General features: G+C 43.3%; 2 protein-coding genes across 4 annotated transcripts; one reads left to right on the forward strand and one right to left on the reverse strand.

The window, feature by feature from the left end:
* Nucleotides 1-251: 251 nt before the first annotated feature.
* On the reverse strand, nt 252-4998 carry dhcr7 (7-dehydrocholesterol reductase; the record flags this gene model as incomplete). The annotated part of the gene is made up of 8 exons (XM_079736040.1): nt 4963-4998; nt 4116-4222; nt 3140-3362; nt 2887-2977; nt 2316-2529; nt 1599-1803; nt 1167-1298; nt 252-719 (listed from the first exon to the last, which is right to left on the reverse strand). The coding sequence occupies exons 2-8, from the start codon at nt 4202-4204 to the stop codon at nt 252-254; spliced, it is 1422 nt and encodes a 473-aa protein (XP_079592166.1). The 5' UTR covers nt 4205-4222; nt 4963-4998.
* Nucleotides 4999-5524: 526 nt separating this feature from the next.
* Nucleotides 5525-17342, forward strand: nadsyn1 (NAD synthetase 1). 3 transcript variants are annotated; one of them, XM_079737390.1, is made up of 21 exons: nt 5525-5718; nt 5894-5954; nt 6111-6227; nt 6383-6436; nt 6704-6793; nt 7017-7068; nt 7271-7359; nt 7686-7803; nt 8169-8300; nt 8824-8895; nt 9870-9991; nt 10703-10751; nt 11532-11634; nt 12096-12264; nt 12510-12645; nt 13252-13358; nt 13696-13827; nt 14617-14686; nt 15191-15319; nt 16271-16447; nt 16652-17342. In XM_079737390.1, the coding sequence occupies exons 1-21, from the start codon at nt 5634-5636 to the stop codon at nt 16679-16681; spliced, it is 2094 nt and encodes a 697-aa protein (XP_079593516.1). In that variant the 5' UTR covers nt 5525-5633; the 3' UTR covers nt 16682-17342. The 3 variants fall into 3 exon arrangements, 2 of the variants coding, with proteins under 2 accessions (XP_079593516.1, XP_079593517.1); XM_079737391.1 differs by lacking the exon at nt 5525-5718 and having other exon boundaries at nt 5909-5964; XR_013811898.1 differs by lacking the exons at nt 16271-16447; nt 16652-17342 and having other exon boundaries at nt 13696-13832; nt 15191-15244.
* The last annotated feature ends 8 nt before the right edge of the window (nt 17343-17350 follow it).

The raw sequence follows: 17350 nt of genomic DNA on the forward strand, positions 1-17350 counted from the left end.
ACAAACACTCAAAACATATACACACATACACACACACACAGACACAAAAACACACATTTGTGTATCAAATCAGCCCTCAACACAATCTGACAGACGAGTCACATGCTAGGCAACGTATATACACACACAGAGTGTCTGTACACACATACACCAGCCCATCCCATCAGATCCGTGCCCACTACAGCAGTGCTTCTTCTGACACACAGACCCCCGTCCCCCGTCCCCGTCCCCGTCCCCGTCCCTCCATCAGCTCAGAAGAGGCCGGGCAGCAGGCGGTAGGGCACGGCGTCGGTGTAGCGCTTCCAGCCGGCGCCGTACTTGCTGCTGCAGCGGTGCTCGTCGCGCACGCAGCGGTGCACCAGCAGGATGGTCATGTACACCACGTAGAAGTAGGGCAGCAGGTGGCCCGCGCCGCACGCCGCGCAGTACGCCAGCGAGCCCATCAGGTCGCCCGTGTAGTTGAAGTGGCGCGCCACGCCCCAGAAGCCCGAGGTGAGCAGCTTGCTGCGGTGGACGCCGCCGTCGGCCGAGCGGTACGAGCACTCGACGAAGGCGGGCGGGCGGCGGCCCCAGATGGAGCAGGTGCCCTCGGTGCGGCGGAACACGTCCTTCTGGTGGTTGGTGGAGCGGAAGATGTAGTAGCCCGCCAGGCCCAGCGCCAGCACGGCGCAGGCGTAGGGGGTGGACAGCTGCACCGGGTGGTACACCAGGTAGAGGCCCTGTGGGGGGGGGGGGAGAGAGAGAGAGAGAGAGAGAGAGAGACAGAGAGAGACAGAGAGAGACAGAGAGAGAGAGAGAGAGAGAGAGAGAGAGGGAGAGAGGGCATTATATTTACACATAATCCGCTGGATTTATATAATGTGTGTGTGTGTGTGTGTGTGGGTCTGTGTGGTTGTCTGTGTGTTTGTGTGTGTGCATGGCTGTTTAAGCATGGGTGTATTTGAGATGTGTGTGTGCATTTGAGGTGTGTGTGTGTCTCAAGTATGTGTGTGTGTGTGTGTGATTGCCTGTGTAAGTATGTGAGGTATGTGTGTATAAGAGGTATGCGTGTGTCTGTGAGGTGCACGCCCCGTGCGTCTCAGGTGTGCATGTGTGTGTGTGTGTGTGTGTGTGCCTCAGGTGTGCATGTGTGTGCGTGTCTCAGGTGTTTGGGCGTGGCTGATTACCTGCAGTGTGTAGAGGTACGGCAGCCACACACAGTCTCCCCAGCCCAGGTACCAGCCGAAGTGGTCGTGACAGATGTCAATGGTCTTCAGGTACCACGCTTCGTTCCAGAAGAAGTCCAGCACGTAGAGGCCCTGAGGGGGATAAACATTGTGTTGTGGTACTTATTTGTTTGTGCAAATCAGTACCTACACACTAGACTCCACTAAAGTGTTTAATTTTTTCGTATTTCGTATTTTTTCTTCGTTCAAACCCAGGGTTACACTGTATAAAGCAAATGTGTTTTGTTATTTTCCAGTCTTTTCGACGATTGTATTTTTATCTTTTTTTTTGCGTAAACAAATAAGCAAATCAAAAATTGCCCATTCGAGTTGTTGGGAAGTGCAGCTGGACATCCACTATGGAGGGGTGCTTGGGTGGTTCTTGGGCCCTACCTGCAGCACGTTGACCAGGATCATGGAGTTGGTGACGTGGCCATAGAGCTCCTGCTGCTTGGCCATGTAGGACAGGTTGATGAGGGTCCACGCCACGATGCCCGGCCGCCCGTTGAAGAACAGCTTGAAGTCGAACCACTTGCCCACGCGCGGGTTGAACTCGATGCCCATCATGTAGTTGTAGAAGACGTTCCCTGTGAACTTGCTGTAGGAGAGTACAGAATTATATTAACGTTTGGGTCTGGGATACCCATAGCGAACATTATGGCTGAAATGTTTTCTCTCCTTGAATGAATCATTTACCACGTTTCATATTACAAAATGTTGCATCATCGGAACAACTCTGACCGTAACAACTGCATGCGAACAAACAAAACACTACTGGATAATCCAGTAGTGTCTGGGGGATTCAACTAAAGCAGAAAGGTACCAGGTTAGATCCCCAAAAAGTCCCATCCCTACCTGATTCATGCATCTGAATTCAATGTATAAAATGCTTTGGGTTAAAGGCAAGATAACTGCATAGTAACCCAACTGTGTGGGAATCAGCGCAGACTCTTACCTATTTATTGTCTAATATAATTAGCCAACTCATAATTCACATATAGAGGAACTGCATATGTTAATTATCTGAATCCATTTGTATAGCTTGCATTTCCTCAACAGCAAATATGGTTATCTCTCTAGTGCGTGGGCGTCTTCATGCTTGTCACGCACCAGTCATCCGCGCTGGTAGGGAAGAGGTAGGCCTTGACGAAGGCGAAGGAGGCCACCAGGTATCCCAGGATGTTGGCGCACCACATCAGTGGGATCCAGTGGTCAAAGATGATGGTGGGGGAGAACCAGTGGAAATAGTGTGCGTTGGCCAGCCACAGGGCGTGGGTGATGAGCCAGCACTGCAGACCGTTGATCTCATACTTGTTGATCAAACCTTGACAGAGAGAGAGACGGAGAGAGAGAGACCACAAGGATGAAGGGTTGCGTGTATTTCCGAGGAGTTCATCAAAACAAAAACATACACACACACACACACACACACAGACGCACAAGGACACACACTAGACAGTACTATGTAATTGATTAATTAATTTGCATCTTTGTTACAGATTTGTTTTCAATCATGTCATATAACGGTCAAAATAATCTCAAAAGTCGTGATTTATTTTGTACAATTTATTTTACCTATACCTATGCTGAGTGTGTGTGTATGTGCATGTGTATGTGTTAGTGTGTGTGTGTGTGTGTGTGTGTGTGTGTGTGTGTGAGTGTGTGTGCGTGTGCGTAGTACCAGCAGGGGTGCGAGATCCTTCCTGAACCCCACCAACGTAGCCAGGGATGAACTTGTGGGTGATGTCAGGGACGCACATGTACAGGAACAGCTAAGGGACAAACACAATCAGGGGAAAAAAAAGAGTTGTATTCATTTATCCTTGTGGCCTAATCTAACCTTAATTATATGGTTTTGAATTTAGCATTACACATCTTATTATATTATATATCCTTATGTAAACCCCTTCCCTCTCAACTCCTCCCCCTTTTACCTGGAAGCCGACCCAGATGGCGTAGATCTTGGCGGCCCCCAAGGTGAAAGAGGGGGAGCGGGCCCAGATGGAGAGCAGGGTGGTGTCCCCGCTGTAGAGCTCCAGCAGGGGCTGGCTGACGGAGCACTGGTACTGATCACACGCCATCACGAAGAAGTACACGATGAAGGGAGCGAAGCACAGCAGGGCGATCACGCTGGACAAGGAGAACCAGTCCACCTCCCTGCGGACAGCGTGGCGGGTGGAGGAGAGAGAGAGAGTGAGACGGGCTGGGTGGGGGAGAAGACCCTCTTCTCAAAGTGGTGGTGCTTTGGTTGAGTGTAGCGTAGTGTTTCTTTTTGGGGGCGGTCGACTTCAAGTCAATAGGTGCCGGGTTCGATCCCCGTCGATGTCCATGGCATACCCGCTGTCATAATTGAGAAAGATGCCCTTCTCCACCTACCTGCTCCTTAAAGCTAGGGTAGACCATTGGTGTGAGAAGCATTTTTCATAATATTGGTTGAAATTCTCATTGTCTCCCGATAGTCTAATCACTAAATGAAATGTTCTGACAAAAATAGAAAGATATCTGGTATCCCTGGCTGGTCTTGTCATTTCATTTGGCCGGAGTTAAATAATTGGATGACATACCTGTCTGTCTTGTGTCTTCCACAAGGCCAGACAGACCTTTTGTTAAGGCTATTGAGTCATGTTTTTTGGGGAGTGGCTTGGAAGAGAGGCCTTAAGGGAGGGGCGGGATGGGCGTTGGATCAATTCGAAATCCACTGTACTGCTGCCTACTGTACTTTAATTTACTGTTACATTGAAAACAAGAGTCTGCTAATTGAAACAGGGAAGGGAACAGCTGTACTGGACAAAGTCGCTTTGAGGTCAATTTTTGATTATTTATGTTAAAGAGGATTTCAGGATGAAATTACTGTCTCGGCAGAACAAATGTGGACAAAATTGTGTGGAAATTAAAGATGTGTAATGTTACCAGGCTCTCCCCCACTGTGCCTTCGGCTCATTCTCTCCAGCCGTCGTCCCATTGCTGTGCACCTTGTTTCTTCTCCTGGTTGCTTCCATTGCCACTGCACCGTTCCTCTGTGGTCAGGAATTCAGAGGAATATGCATGCGTCAGGAATGTTATGAAATGAGAAATGAGATAAGGTGCTGATTTTAGCCACTGTTTGGAGTAACAAAACAGTACTTGTATTGTGAATGCTACAATGTTGTCACTGTCTTCTCTCCTTTGGTTTAAGAGACCTGGAGTAAACTGAGTCTAAGTGGTGAGTCTAGTCTCAGGAGAAAAGCGTGTAGCAGGTTCCAAGGTGATATGGGGAATCAAAGTGCATCTGCTATCCACTGGGATACAAATCAAACACATTTGCACGGTGTGTGTATCGGATAACGGGTTATAAAACAGTCTTCGCTCTGCTATTGACTGTCCGTTAACAGTATTCAGCATTCATACGACTTTATTAAGGACAGATATCTGATATCTGCGAGTTCCAAAATGTATTGTACCACCATAAATATTTACCCATGGATTCCTGCCCAAACAAAGACTGATGCATAATTACTGGGTTAGGCTTTGTATCGCATAACGGACATCGTATACTCTGAGGTTAACTCAAGTAGAGTTGATTACTGGACAATTCATTTATACCACCTTGAATAATAAGTAATAACCCAATAATATCGCACAGAACCTGTTCAAAGCCTGTTGGCTGCAAAGAGATGCTCTACATCCTAGATATGGTTTATACTCTTACATTCATGCTAATAAAGACAATCTAAGTTAGATTAGTAATGAGACGTAAATAATGTTGGATATCACTTACCGCTACACAACCGTGAAGACAGCTGCTGTTGCCCCTTCCTTCCAGGTAGTTTTATTGGGCGTCGCAAAACGCGGTATAAACTCCGCCCATAACCCGATTACGTAAAATAACAGAACCAATGGTGTGTCAGCAAGGCGGGCTTCAGAGTAGACTCAGGCATCTGATTGGTTATCCGAAACTGGAGCCACCAGCGCCTGATGAACTCATAATGACAAAAGATAAATAATTTATTTGATGTGTGTCAAATATCTCACTTGGTTAGGTTGTTTATTAATAATAAATACCAATCACCAGAAAAAAAAGAGTATATATGAGTGCTACTTATTAGTGCTAAAATATATAAACCAATACGTAGTACTGATGTTTATTGCGTCAGTTCAAAAATTGGACAAGCTCGATCTAAAACATGTACATTATCACTGTATTAGTAATAAAATATGTATTATGTCTAACAGATGTTGAACATCACCTAAATAACTTGAGTAGGTTATTTGTGTCTGTGTCTTTAAATGACGTGTTACGTGAAGGAAGAAGTACGTCCCCTGTTGTGTTTGCAGGGTGAATGTATGAGTTAATAACGCACCTATTCATTTTAAGATTTCCAAAGTCATAACTTCTAACTGAAGTGTGCGTATGGTTGTGTGTGTGGCTGTGTGTAAACTACAAACGCGATGGGACGGAAGGTCACCCTCGCTACCTGTTCATTAAATCAATGGGCTTTAGACTTTGACGGCAACTTTGAGAGGATATTGAAAAGTAAGTCCCGTAGTTGCAATAGGAGAAGTTCAAACGAAGTTCATACTCTAAACAGCGCTTTATGAATTCGTTTGCTCCTGCAACTTCCACCACCACAGCAGGATTATTTCACTATGCCTGCACGCTGCAGCAGTCTGATATAACAGCACCACTTGCATATGTTCTCTTTCCTTAGGTATCGACGTTGCTAAGTCACGTGGGGCAAAATACAGGCTAGGACCAGAGCTTGAAATCTGGTAAAATTTGGTATTATATATATTAACCCACTGAGCTAACCTATTGGAATACATTTTGGTAGGGGTCTAGGATAATACTATTCGCTTTGAGTGTGCCATTGTTATAACTGTGTGTGTGTGTGTGTTGCTGTGTGTGTCTCCCTTTCTCTCTCGTAGTGGTTATGGCTGTGGAGACCACTTTTATGAGTCCGACACGTTGCTCCACAGCTTCCAGGTTCTCAAGAAGCTTCTGGAGTCTCCAAGCACCCAGGACATCATCTGTGATGTGGGCATGTCCGTAACTGGCAAAACACTAAACCAAATATAAAACAAATTAGTGGACGGTTTTACAAATACCTTTTTAAAATAAGCCTAGCTGACTCATAATACTGCCAAATTAAGTATTAAGTATTTGTATTGTTTTCGTGTTTTATATTTGTGTTTTTTAGGCCCATCATGCATCATAATGTGCGGTACAACTGCCGAGTCCTATTCCTCAACAGGTATACCAGCTCATTCTATAGTGTTCCCTGTTTAAATTCAAACAAGCTTTGTTGGCACGGGAAATGAATGCGTGCAATCCCAAAGAGGTTTAAAGTTAAAGTTGATCTATGTTGAGATACATCTAACGACTAGGATCTTTAATTCTTTAAAACATAATCAAGGCTGGAAGAATATTGCACATTCATTTTACTTTTTAATTCACATCATTGATTTGCAATTCAGTTCAGCTTCAGCTCATAGTATTTGTGTGATTATTTTCTTTGTAGAAAGATACTGCTGATCAGGCCTAAAATGATGATGGCCAATAACGGAAACTACAGGGAGCTGCGGTGGTTCTCACCATGGAAAAAGTTAAGGTGTGTCTCTCAACTGCATCCCTTTGATACACCAAAACTAGTTAGGGTCCGTTTCTCAACTGCATCCCTTTGATACACCAAAACTAGTTAGGGTCCGTTTCTCAACTGCATCACCCTGATGCACCAAAACAAGTCAAGCAAAATCGGATTCATCTAATGTGAAATATTTTACTAAATCATTTCCCACCCCTATTACTAATTAGAACCTTTTCTTATTTTCTAGACAAGTAGAGGAGTACTTTCTACCCAGGATGCTGCAGGAGGTTACAGGACAGGTAAAGAGCCACATCTCACCGCCTGGACACAAACCATCCCCATATGGCTTAACTCAATTTAATTTTGCAATCTACAACAGGGTCTCTAAATCTCACCAAACCGTCAATGACACTTCTGGAAATTAGGGATCTGAATCTGCGAAAATGCTAAATGATTGGCTAATGTCCTCCACCTCTTCCACTGTTGTGTTTGTTCCTGTAGGACACAGTTCCGTTTGGTGACTGCGTCCTCTCCACCAAAGACACATGCATCGGCAGTGAGATATGTGCTGAGCTCTGGAGCCCCAGGAGGTATTGTTTGCAATGCTTCCATCCAACATTTCCTCTTTAAGCATGTAAAAGTGTGTTTGAATTGACTGCGATTTTAACAACCAGTATTTGGTCAAGTCATTACAGTCATTAGACCCCATGTTTGTTTTTATCAGAACACAATGCGTCACATTTAGACATTTACAAAATATAGTCTGACATCGTTCCCGGTGCATCCTTTCTTCCTAGTATTGAAGTGGTTTGACATGAATGCATGAAGATCACTATGTTGACTCAGCCCATACACAACAGTACAGTTGCGTCTGTCTACAGATCTAATAGGAATCATGCTGCTGTGCTCTGTCCAGCCCTCATATAGACATGAGTCTGGACGGAGTGGAGATCATCACTAACTCCTCAGCAAGCCACCACGAGTTACGCAAGGCTGACGCCAGAGTCGACCTCATCAAGTCTGCGACCCGCAAGGTACTGTGAATATTCAATACACAAACAAAAAATAACTATCTTGACTGCATGCGATAACCACCAAGTAGCCACTAGAGGGCAGTGTTAAACCGCCACTTGTGACATTGTGATTTTTTTTTTTAGACAAGGGGTTCTTCGGGGGTTTTGTGTATTTTCAATACCAAAACAAATCATACCAATGAATTACTCAAATGAATCAGACAAGGCAGAAAGTCTTGCCTAGTCAGTTTAATTTGAGACCAAAGAACGATTTAGCTATGTTAGACAACTTGAGATTCAATAAGGCCTAACTGTTAGGTTCAGCTGCAACCATTGTGATAGATATCTAGTCCAATAACTGTTTTTGTGTGTTTTTGTTTCTTCAGAGCGGGGGTATCTATCTGTATGCTAACCAGAAGGGTTGTGACGGGGACCGGCTGTATTATGACGGCTGTGCCATGCTGGCCGTCAACGGAGACATTGTGGCACGCGGGGCCCAGTTCTCCCTGGACGACGTGGTATGGGAAAATGATAGCTAGTGTTTAGTTTAAAGCATCTTGGGCGTCACAACAGGATTGCTTTTAACTCAGACATATTTTTACCTCAAGACAAGGTCATATTTTCCGTGAACTTCTCAAAACTGATCCCATTTTTAAAGTTGCTTGCACAATGTCCAAACAAACATGACACGATTTAACATTTCCACTGACAGAAATGTAATCTGACAGCCAACCAACAACCACACAGGCCTGATGTCTGTGTTGTTTGGAGCAGAGTGCAAGTACTTTGAGTTTACCAAGTCAGTGTTGCAATTTCACTCTTTCTTGAAGCATTCTTTAAATTGTGTTTGGAAAATACTATGCATTACCATTCTACTTAATATATAAAATATCTTAATATTAAAAATGTAAATTGTACAAACATCAAGATTATTGTTCCTAAACACTAAAAGGAGTTGTCCATGAACCTTATTTCAACACACACAATCTAGGGGTAAAAGCTAAAGCTGCCTAAAGGAAGGTGCTTTGTTGTGTGTTGCAGGAAGTAGTCACTGCGACCTTTGACCTTGAGGATGTGCGTAGCTACAGAGGAGAGACCTGCCAGCCACACCTAGTGAGTTCCTCAATAATGTCCACCCCCCTGCCAACCTGCCCCTGGTTTGGCCTCTGTTGCAGCGTTGACATTGATAAGGGAAGACATGTTTTAAACAGGATGAACTGTCAAGCGGGTTGTGGAAAAGAGATAAACGTTTTGGCTCACACCCACCAGATTCTCTTGTCTTTAACATTTCTTCTTGGGCTCTTTGCTCACACCTAGTGTAGGAGTGGTTGCAGCTGAGTGGAAGCCTGACATTTAAAGATAAACAAACAATAAAGAAAATGTGTGTTATTACAGAGGGTACCTGTCCTAGGTGTTTTGAATACACACTATACACAAATACACATATCCAAGTACTTTTTGGTCTTTACTATCTCTGTAAGATGATCCCTCTTTACTAAAAGATAAACAGATGGTGTCTTTTCATACTTTTTACTCTACGGAACTCTAAGGAAAATATACTGGCAGCTTGTCATTGTCAAAACAGAATAATTGTGCTCCTCAAAAATATTAAGTTGCAGTCAGTTTTGTTCATTGACCTTAATATGGCAACCCGTGTGAGCTTTGAGTGTTGGGAGATGGGGCGGGCAGAGATAACTCTCAAATATTTGGACAGCATTAACCATTTAAAAACTGTCAATGTTACATAGTTTACCTTTAAGCCCCCAAGACAGGGCAGACGGGATATAGACGGTTATTACTTGTTATTCAATCCAGTATCAATTAATTGTCCAGTAATCAACTCTACTTGAATTGACCTCAGAAGTATACAGTGTTGATTATGCAATATAACGCCATCGAGTTTGAAGGGACTTTGTGCAAGGTCTCGTATGCACATATTCTGCATGGTAAGCAGTTGTTTACAGATGAGTGCTAACACCCGTCACAGTGCCCTGCCTAATGACCTCTACCAAGAATAGCATGGTTGACTCTAGCCTCTGGCATGTCTTGTTCAGCATGACATACAGTCTCTATATGCACTGCTGTAGGACTTGGACTGCAAACCGTGCCACAGAGTCAAGGTGGACTTCAGCTTGTCCGGAGATGGAGTCGGCCTTCCGACCCACCAACCAATCACGTGGCAGTTCCACACTCCGGAGGAAGAGATAAGGTATCCCCTTCACTGGCTACTCCACCAATGGGGGCCAAACACAGAATATGTTTCTATCTTACCATGCCTACCTTGTCCAAAGTGGCAATTCAGATGTTTTCTTTTTCATTAAAGCTAGATAAGACAACTTTTAGAAACCAACCAGAGTAAGCTAGATTTTGAATGTATCCAACCAAAAACAAAAATCACCTTTCCCTTCATGTCTACCCCAAAACATGAATAGCTCGCTGGCTTTAGCAACAGGTCTGCCTAGCCTTGTGTAAGGCCCCAGTTCTGCACAATGGATGAACAGGCAGAGTGCACGCAGCTAGGCGGGTAGGTAGGTAGACAGACCGGTTGTCCATCCAATGAAGTCATTCTGGCTGAATGAAATGAATGTATTGGCTCTTGCAGGCCAACAACAGCCACAGAGACCTGATTTATTTTATGTGTCTTGGCTAATTTATTGCTATCGGTATGTAAAGACAACAAGATGACAATGCTTCCACAATAAATAGCCTACCCTTGCTTATAAACCTAAGCATTTTGTTATACTTGTTCAAACATAAACTTTAATATAGAGATATACTTGTATTTAGATCTGCCAGCCTCATACTGCCTTGTAATGTTTCCTATTGCAACGCAAGCAATGATGTTCAGAAAGAGCTTCCATCTTTAATAGTGATCATTTAATAAACCTAATCCTTTTTTGGCTGGTAACTTGTCTTCCAGTCTCGGTCCGGCCTGCTGGCTGTGGGACTACCTCAGGAGAAGTGGACAGGTGAGGCCAGAGTCTGAACTCAATGAAACTGTCTATAGGGCTTGTACGTCATATTCAAATTGGACTCAAATTGTAGTACTCTTAAATCAAAATCAATATGCGTATAGTCAGCTGATGAAAACCTTTTTTTTGCCATGTCATTCACAAGAATGGCCATGGCAGTTTCAAACACAGAATTCTCTCCCCAATACAAATTGACATAATAACTAGCATTCCAATGCTCCAAAACTGGTGGTGGTGCAATGTGATATTGTGATGTACAAGGCCTATTGAGCTAGAGTTGAACAATCAGGGTTTAATATCCTTTTGACAACGATCCCAGACTCGGTGTCCCAGGAGGAAGTGAGGGTTGTCTGGCAACCGACGAGCTGGCTGTTGCCTTGCATGGCTGACACCACTTTTGGTGTATGAATGTCTGAATGGGTGATTGTGAGCCATTATTTGTACAGCACACTTAGTGGCCAATGGTCTGAAAAGCGCTATTAAATGCAATCTGTTTACCATTACCATTTAGGATAGCAATATGACCGATTTCTATTCTACTAATTCTACTTTTAATTTGCTCTGATGATGCTTGTCACAACTGATCCTAAATTTCGTCACTCACAGCCTTAATCTCTGTTATTTTTGTATTGAGTAAGACATATTAAAACTCACTCACTAAATGGTCACAACTAGTGTGACAACCTGTGAAATTGTCCATGGAATGGGATCTATGCATAGATATAGATATAGTACAGTAGAGTCTGCTCAGTATGTATGTGTGGCCTTGTGTCCCAGGCTGGCTTCCTGGTCCCCCTGAGTGGGGGGGTGGACAGCTCATCCACCGCCTGCATCGTCTACTCCATGTGTGTTCTCGTCTGCCGGGCAGTCCAGGATGGCAGTGAGTACTAATATAAGGGAACGCATATATTTATTAAGTCATTTGGATTTTCTTCAGTGTGTTAACGGTGAATTCAGATACAGGTGAGAAAGAAACGGGTAGGGGGTTAGGATTGGTGCTCAAGGATGCATACAGATATGCTTCAGACAATGGGGAATCGAACATGGTATCTGTCAAACACCCTAGCCAGTACCTGGCCTGAATCGAGCATTTGCTTACCTTTTATGTTGTTGTTTTTTTTCTGGATTCAATTAATATGATATATACTTATAAACTGATTGTTACATCGGCTGCTAAACTCCCCCTTAATAGAGTAGAGTTTCTGTTGGACTCCGGTACGTGAACAGGTATTCTAAAGAACAAAACGCATCTGACTCAACCCGGCTTGCGACGACCACCTCACCTGAATGCTGCGCATTTATTTTGAAATGTTTACCCCTCTAATGTCTTGTCCACCTCAGACAGCCAGGTGCTGGAGGACGTGCGCCGAGTGGTGTGCGACCCGTCCTACCGTCCCCAGGAACCCAGAGAGCTGTGCAGCCGTGTTTTCACCACCTGCTACATGGACAGCGAGAACTCCTCAGAAGACACCCACAACAGGGCCAAGGAGCTGGCCAATCAGATCGGCAGGTGACTATCAAGCCTTCAACGTCATTGATCTCTTTTGTCTCTGACTTTCTTTGTAAACTTTACTCTTTTCCTCTTTATTTCAATATTTATATTTTTCTCCTTTGTTCTTTTTCACATTCTTTCTTTCTTTAATTATAAGTATTCTTTATCATAGAGAATTTCCAACAAAACATTATACAAATGATCCATATCACTAATAATATCAAAACAATTCCTCAATTTCTGTCCAATGTTTGTCTTTACAGCACACACATGACTATCAACATAGCGCTGGCGGTGAAGGGCATGCTGGGTATTTTCTCCATGGTCACAGGGAAATGGCCCTCGTTTCGCGCCAATGGCGGTAGTGACCGAGAGAACCTTGCATTGCAGAATATTCAGGTTTGTTAGACTCACTCTTGATTTGATTTCGTATTTGCATACTCTGTCTTTTGTTTTTTCATACTTGAATTCTCTCTCACTCTTGGCCTTGCGCTCTCTCTCTCGCGCTATCTCTCTCTTGCTCTCTCTCTCTCTCGGTCTCTCTATCTCTCTCTCTCTAGCTCTCTCTCTCTGTCTCTCTCTCGTTCTCTCTCTCTCTCTCGCGCTAGCTCTCTCTGTCTCTCTCTCTCTCTCTCTCGTGCGCTAGCTCTCTCTCGCACTAGCTCTCTCTCGCTCTCTCTCTCACGCGCTCTCTCACTCTCTCACTCGCTCGCTCGCTCGCTCGCTCTCTCTCTCTCGCACTAGCTCTCTGTCTCTCTCTCTCTCGCTCTCTCTCTATCTCTCTCTCTCGCTCTCATTATTTCCTTTGCTACTGTCTTTCACATGGTGCATTTCTTCGGTATGACACAACGTTATCACACTTTGAGAAGACATTTTCCAGGTTCGACCACATTGTTCGCACTGTCTCTAGAGCAGTGCTAGGCGTTACTGGCAGAAAACATGCCACGTATAATGTGTGTGTGTGTGTGTGTGTGTGTGTGTGTGTGTGTGTGTGCGTGTTTGTAGGCCCGTATCAGGATGGTTCTGGCCTACCTGTTTGCCCAGCTGAGTCTCTGGGCCCAGGGCCGGCCAGGGGGCCTGCTGGTGTTGGGCTCAGCCAATGTAGACGAGAGGTACTTGCATTAGGTCACAGAGTGAAATGAGGTGTCATACCCCCCACACACACATGCACAAACTCACTATGTAAAGCGCTTTGGGTACCTTGAAAAGCGCTATATAAATTCGATAAATTATTATTATTAAAATAAGAAGGAAATTGTGACATTGTTTTAAATAAGGAAAAGATTTAAAGAGGGAAACTAATATGATTACGTCTCTGTGAAGGACTGGTCTTACAAATGGCTTATAGCGCGGCTTGTATTGCACTCTAATATCCTTCTTCATACTCCATTATTCTCTCCTACTGGCTGTGTATTCTTATACTGACCATGTTTGTGTGTGTGTGTTAAGTCTGACAGGGTACTTCACAAAGTACGACTGTTCCAGTGCTGACATCAACCCGATCGGAGGGATCAGCAAGACAGACCTGAAGAGCTTCCTTCAATACTGCGTCGACCACTTCCAGCTCCACTCGCTCCGAGGGTAACGTGTGTGTCTGTCCAAATATGATGCGTTTAAAATATAAAATACATAATTATGAGAATGAAGTGAACTTTTTGATACAAACCAAAAATTTTAGAATTTATCACACTTTATCCCAAGTTATCGTTCCTTCAGTGCCCCTTATTCTATTAATAAATAATAAATGATACCAGAAAAGTAGTAGAATTTGGATCAGGAGAAACAAGGGTGAGTCTTCTGCATACATTATTCTCATCCTTTTGCAGTTTCACTTTTCAAAACGCTGCCTGTAACTGGAAACAGCACTGTCTTTCTTTCCGTGGTATGCTGAGCCATTGTCAGGTCTTTTATGTGTGAACTGAAAAGAGCCGTACGTGTCAATGCCTGCTCTTGCTCGTCGCAATCTATTGTAACTTCCTGTATGGACCATATCTCATGCCATCAGTATAACTCTTGAATCTAAGGCGAATTCAATTAAGGGAAGTAAATAGAGGATCTACATTATCTTGTATTATTTTTTTTATAATACAAATAATGCTACTGCTCATGAAAGATTACGAATGTAAACCGTTTCAGTTTAGCTTTAGCAGAGTTCTTCTGAAAATGTTTTCCCCATTCATAGGTCATTCTAAATATGTAATCATAGCAAACATTTTGTTAGGGGACCATGAGTAAATGCACCAATCGTTGGTTCAAGGCAATATGTGTTTGTATTCCATATCGTTTTTTTTATTAAAGTTTGTATTGGCTTGTCATCCCATTTGCCTGTAGTCTTTTAGAGGCTGACATCATTGTTTTGTTTGGCCGTAGCATTCTGGCTGCCCCGCCAACTGCCGAACTGGAGCCCCTGATGGAGGGACAGGTGTCGCAGACTGATGAGGTAATCACAGAGGTGTCTCGGAAAGATGATGCAATGCTTAACCGCCTTACAGGAAACCAAACCCATAATTAATTCCTGAATCAACATCAGCAGATATTATGGGAAATAATGTTTTTGTTCCCATTGCTCTTGAGACAGTTTTTCTCTTTTTAGTAAATAATGGTGAAAATAGTTGTTATGCCACCAAGTACATATTATCCACGTCAAATGTATGCTGCAACTTGTCTAATCCGACATGACTCTTGCTAAGTTCAGAGAACCAGTGTAGCTCAACCTACCGATCTACCCAAACCCTCCAGTTTCTCCCTTGACTTCTCTAATTGAAATTGCCCATCTGACCTTTACCGGTTTTCTACAAAAATCCCAGTCCTCGTTTTTTCACTCTTTACATTTGTCCGACACTTTACCCCAATCTCCTCTCCGTCGCTTGTCATACCACCATGACCCATCTTTTGCTCCCAACATCTGACCTCTGACCCCCTCCTTCCCCCCACCCCCCCCCAGACGGACATGGGGATGACCTACGCGGAGCTGTCTGTGATGGGCCGGCTGAGAAAGATCTCCAAGTGCGGTCCGTACAGCATGTTCTGTAAGCTCATCCACACCTGGAGGGAGACTCTGAGCCCCACGCAGGTGGGACACTCGCTTTCCGAGGCCTGGAGTTTACCTACATGTTCTGGTATCCTATTTGTTCTTTTTGACCGGAGCTAAAGCAACGGTTTTCTTTTGAAGCCATATTGGATAATTTTACCCGATTTGTCGCTATTGTTGGTGTTATTACTGCTATTCTTTCCCAAGGAATTTCGCATGGCACGTCAAGGGGTCATCTACATAGCATAGAATAAAAGGCATTCCTTAAAACACCTTCAGAAATAGTTAAAATAATATACATATAAATAAATAATAATAAAAATATATATCAGAATGTGCCATGGCTGTAGCTTTTACCTGCCTCAGTCTGGCCTTTCCGTAGGCTAAATGACAAAGAAATAAAAAAAGACACACTGACAGTGATGAGGGATACTGTTTCTGGATGAGATCAATGTAGCACATCGTGTAATAATATTATAATACCACTGTCAGCTTCAGCTGCATTCCCATGAGCCATTTAGTTTAGATGCATCATAAATTGTACACGTCAGGAGAGCTGGTGCTCTGATAAAAGTTATAAACTGGCTTACAGCATTAGTTTGCATTCAGCTCCGCAAACGTACTTTGACTGACCCCATCGCATTGACCTTCCATCTGCCCACATTGGAACCATGCATTGGTTGTTGTGCTTCATTGCCATCATGCCATTTATCCATGGCTTACAGTGATTCCAGATACATTGTCATTAAGGAGCAGGTAGGAGTTGGCATCTATGACAAGAATGCCTACAGGCAAATACAAGACATTGGGGATCAAAATAAGTACCCTTCAGCTATGAGTCAAACACAATGCCCATTCCTCTATGCTTCCCCTGTGATTTAAAAATAATTAAAGGTTCTCATGTGAACACGTTCTTGCTTTACAACCTGTGTAGGCTAAGGGGAAGCTAAGCTACCTCTTACTTCTGCATACACGTTCGTTCCGGTCTCGTAGGTTGCAGTGACCGTGAAGCACTTCTTCCGGAGGTACTCTGTGAACCGGCACAAGATGACCACAATCACACCGTCCTACCACGCCGAGAGCTACAGCCCCGACGACAACCGCTTCGACCTCCGGCCCTTCCTCTACAACACCCACTGGAGCCTGCAGTTCCGCTGCATTGACGACGAGGTAGGATCGAACTCAACGGGAACTGAATCGTTTTTTGCTATTGTTTTGCATCACTTTCATTGCTTTTTTTTTTTTGCTTTTTTTTCTACAATAATGAGCAGGTAGAGGAATCTTGCTCAATTATACTAATAATTATACTTTAGTCCTTGGTTTCGAAACTAATATCTATTTGAAGATCTCATTTATTTTTGTATTGTTTCTTAGGTGTCTAAGATGGAGGAAGGAGACGCATAACCATTGATGCTTTTCCAACCATATTTCTGTCCAAAATACTAAAAGTTAATGCTTAATTGATTTCATGTTGATTTGCACCAACGGTCATCTGATACAATCTACATAGTAACTGGTACAATATTTAAATATGAGATGTTCGAAGAGATTACAAATTCGTTCTTTGAATGATATAAAAAAAAGGGGACATCCTCCTCATGAAATGATCCATTTGGTCCCCTCCTCTTCTACCAGTACCTTATTTATATTTCAGAATCAATACATAAAACACGATGACCTTGATGACCAAGTATGTGATGAAAATACATTTTATTTTATTTTTTCATAATCATTATCATGATACTAGTTGTATATAGGAATGAAAGCAAAATGTCAGTGGCACATTCAAATAAAATACAACCTATTATTCATAGCCAAGTCAATAAAAGTTTGCATCTTCTTATCAGGAGACAGGGAGACACTACGACTACGGGATCCACAATGTCTGCAGGCCGTTTACAAGTCTTGCATTTAAATGTATTAATAAGAGGCTTATTTGTCACTATTATCCTACCCAGTAAGTCACTTTGCTTGCACACTGTCCGTGTTGTCATTTATTTCACCTCCACTCCATTTAATAAGATATAGGCCTAATGTATATGTCTATTTCACAATTTGCATTAAATTGATCAC

This window comes from Pollachius pollachius (genome assembly GCF_949987615.1).
Source record: "Pollachius pollachius genome assembly, chromosome: 5".
Taxonomy (NCBI): Eukaryota; Metazoa; Chordata; class Actinopteri; order Gadiformes; family Gadidae; genus Pollachius; species Pollachius pollachius.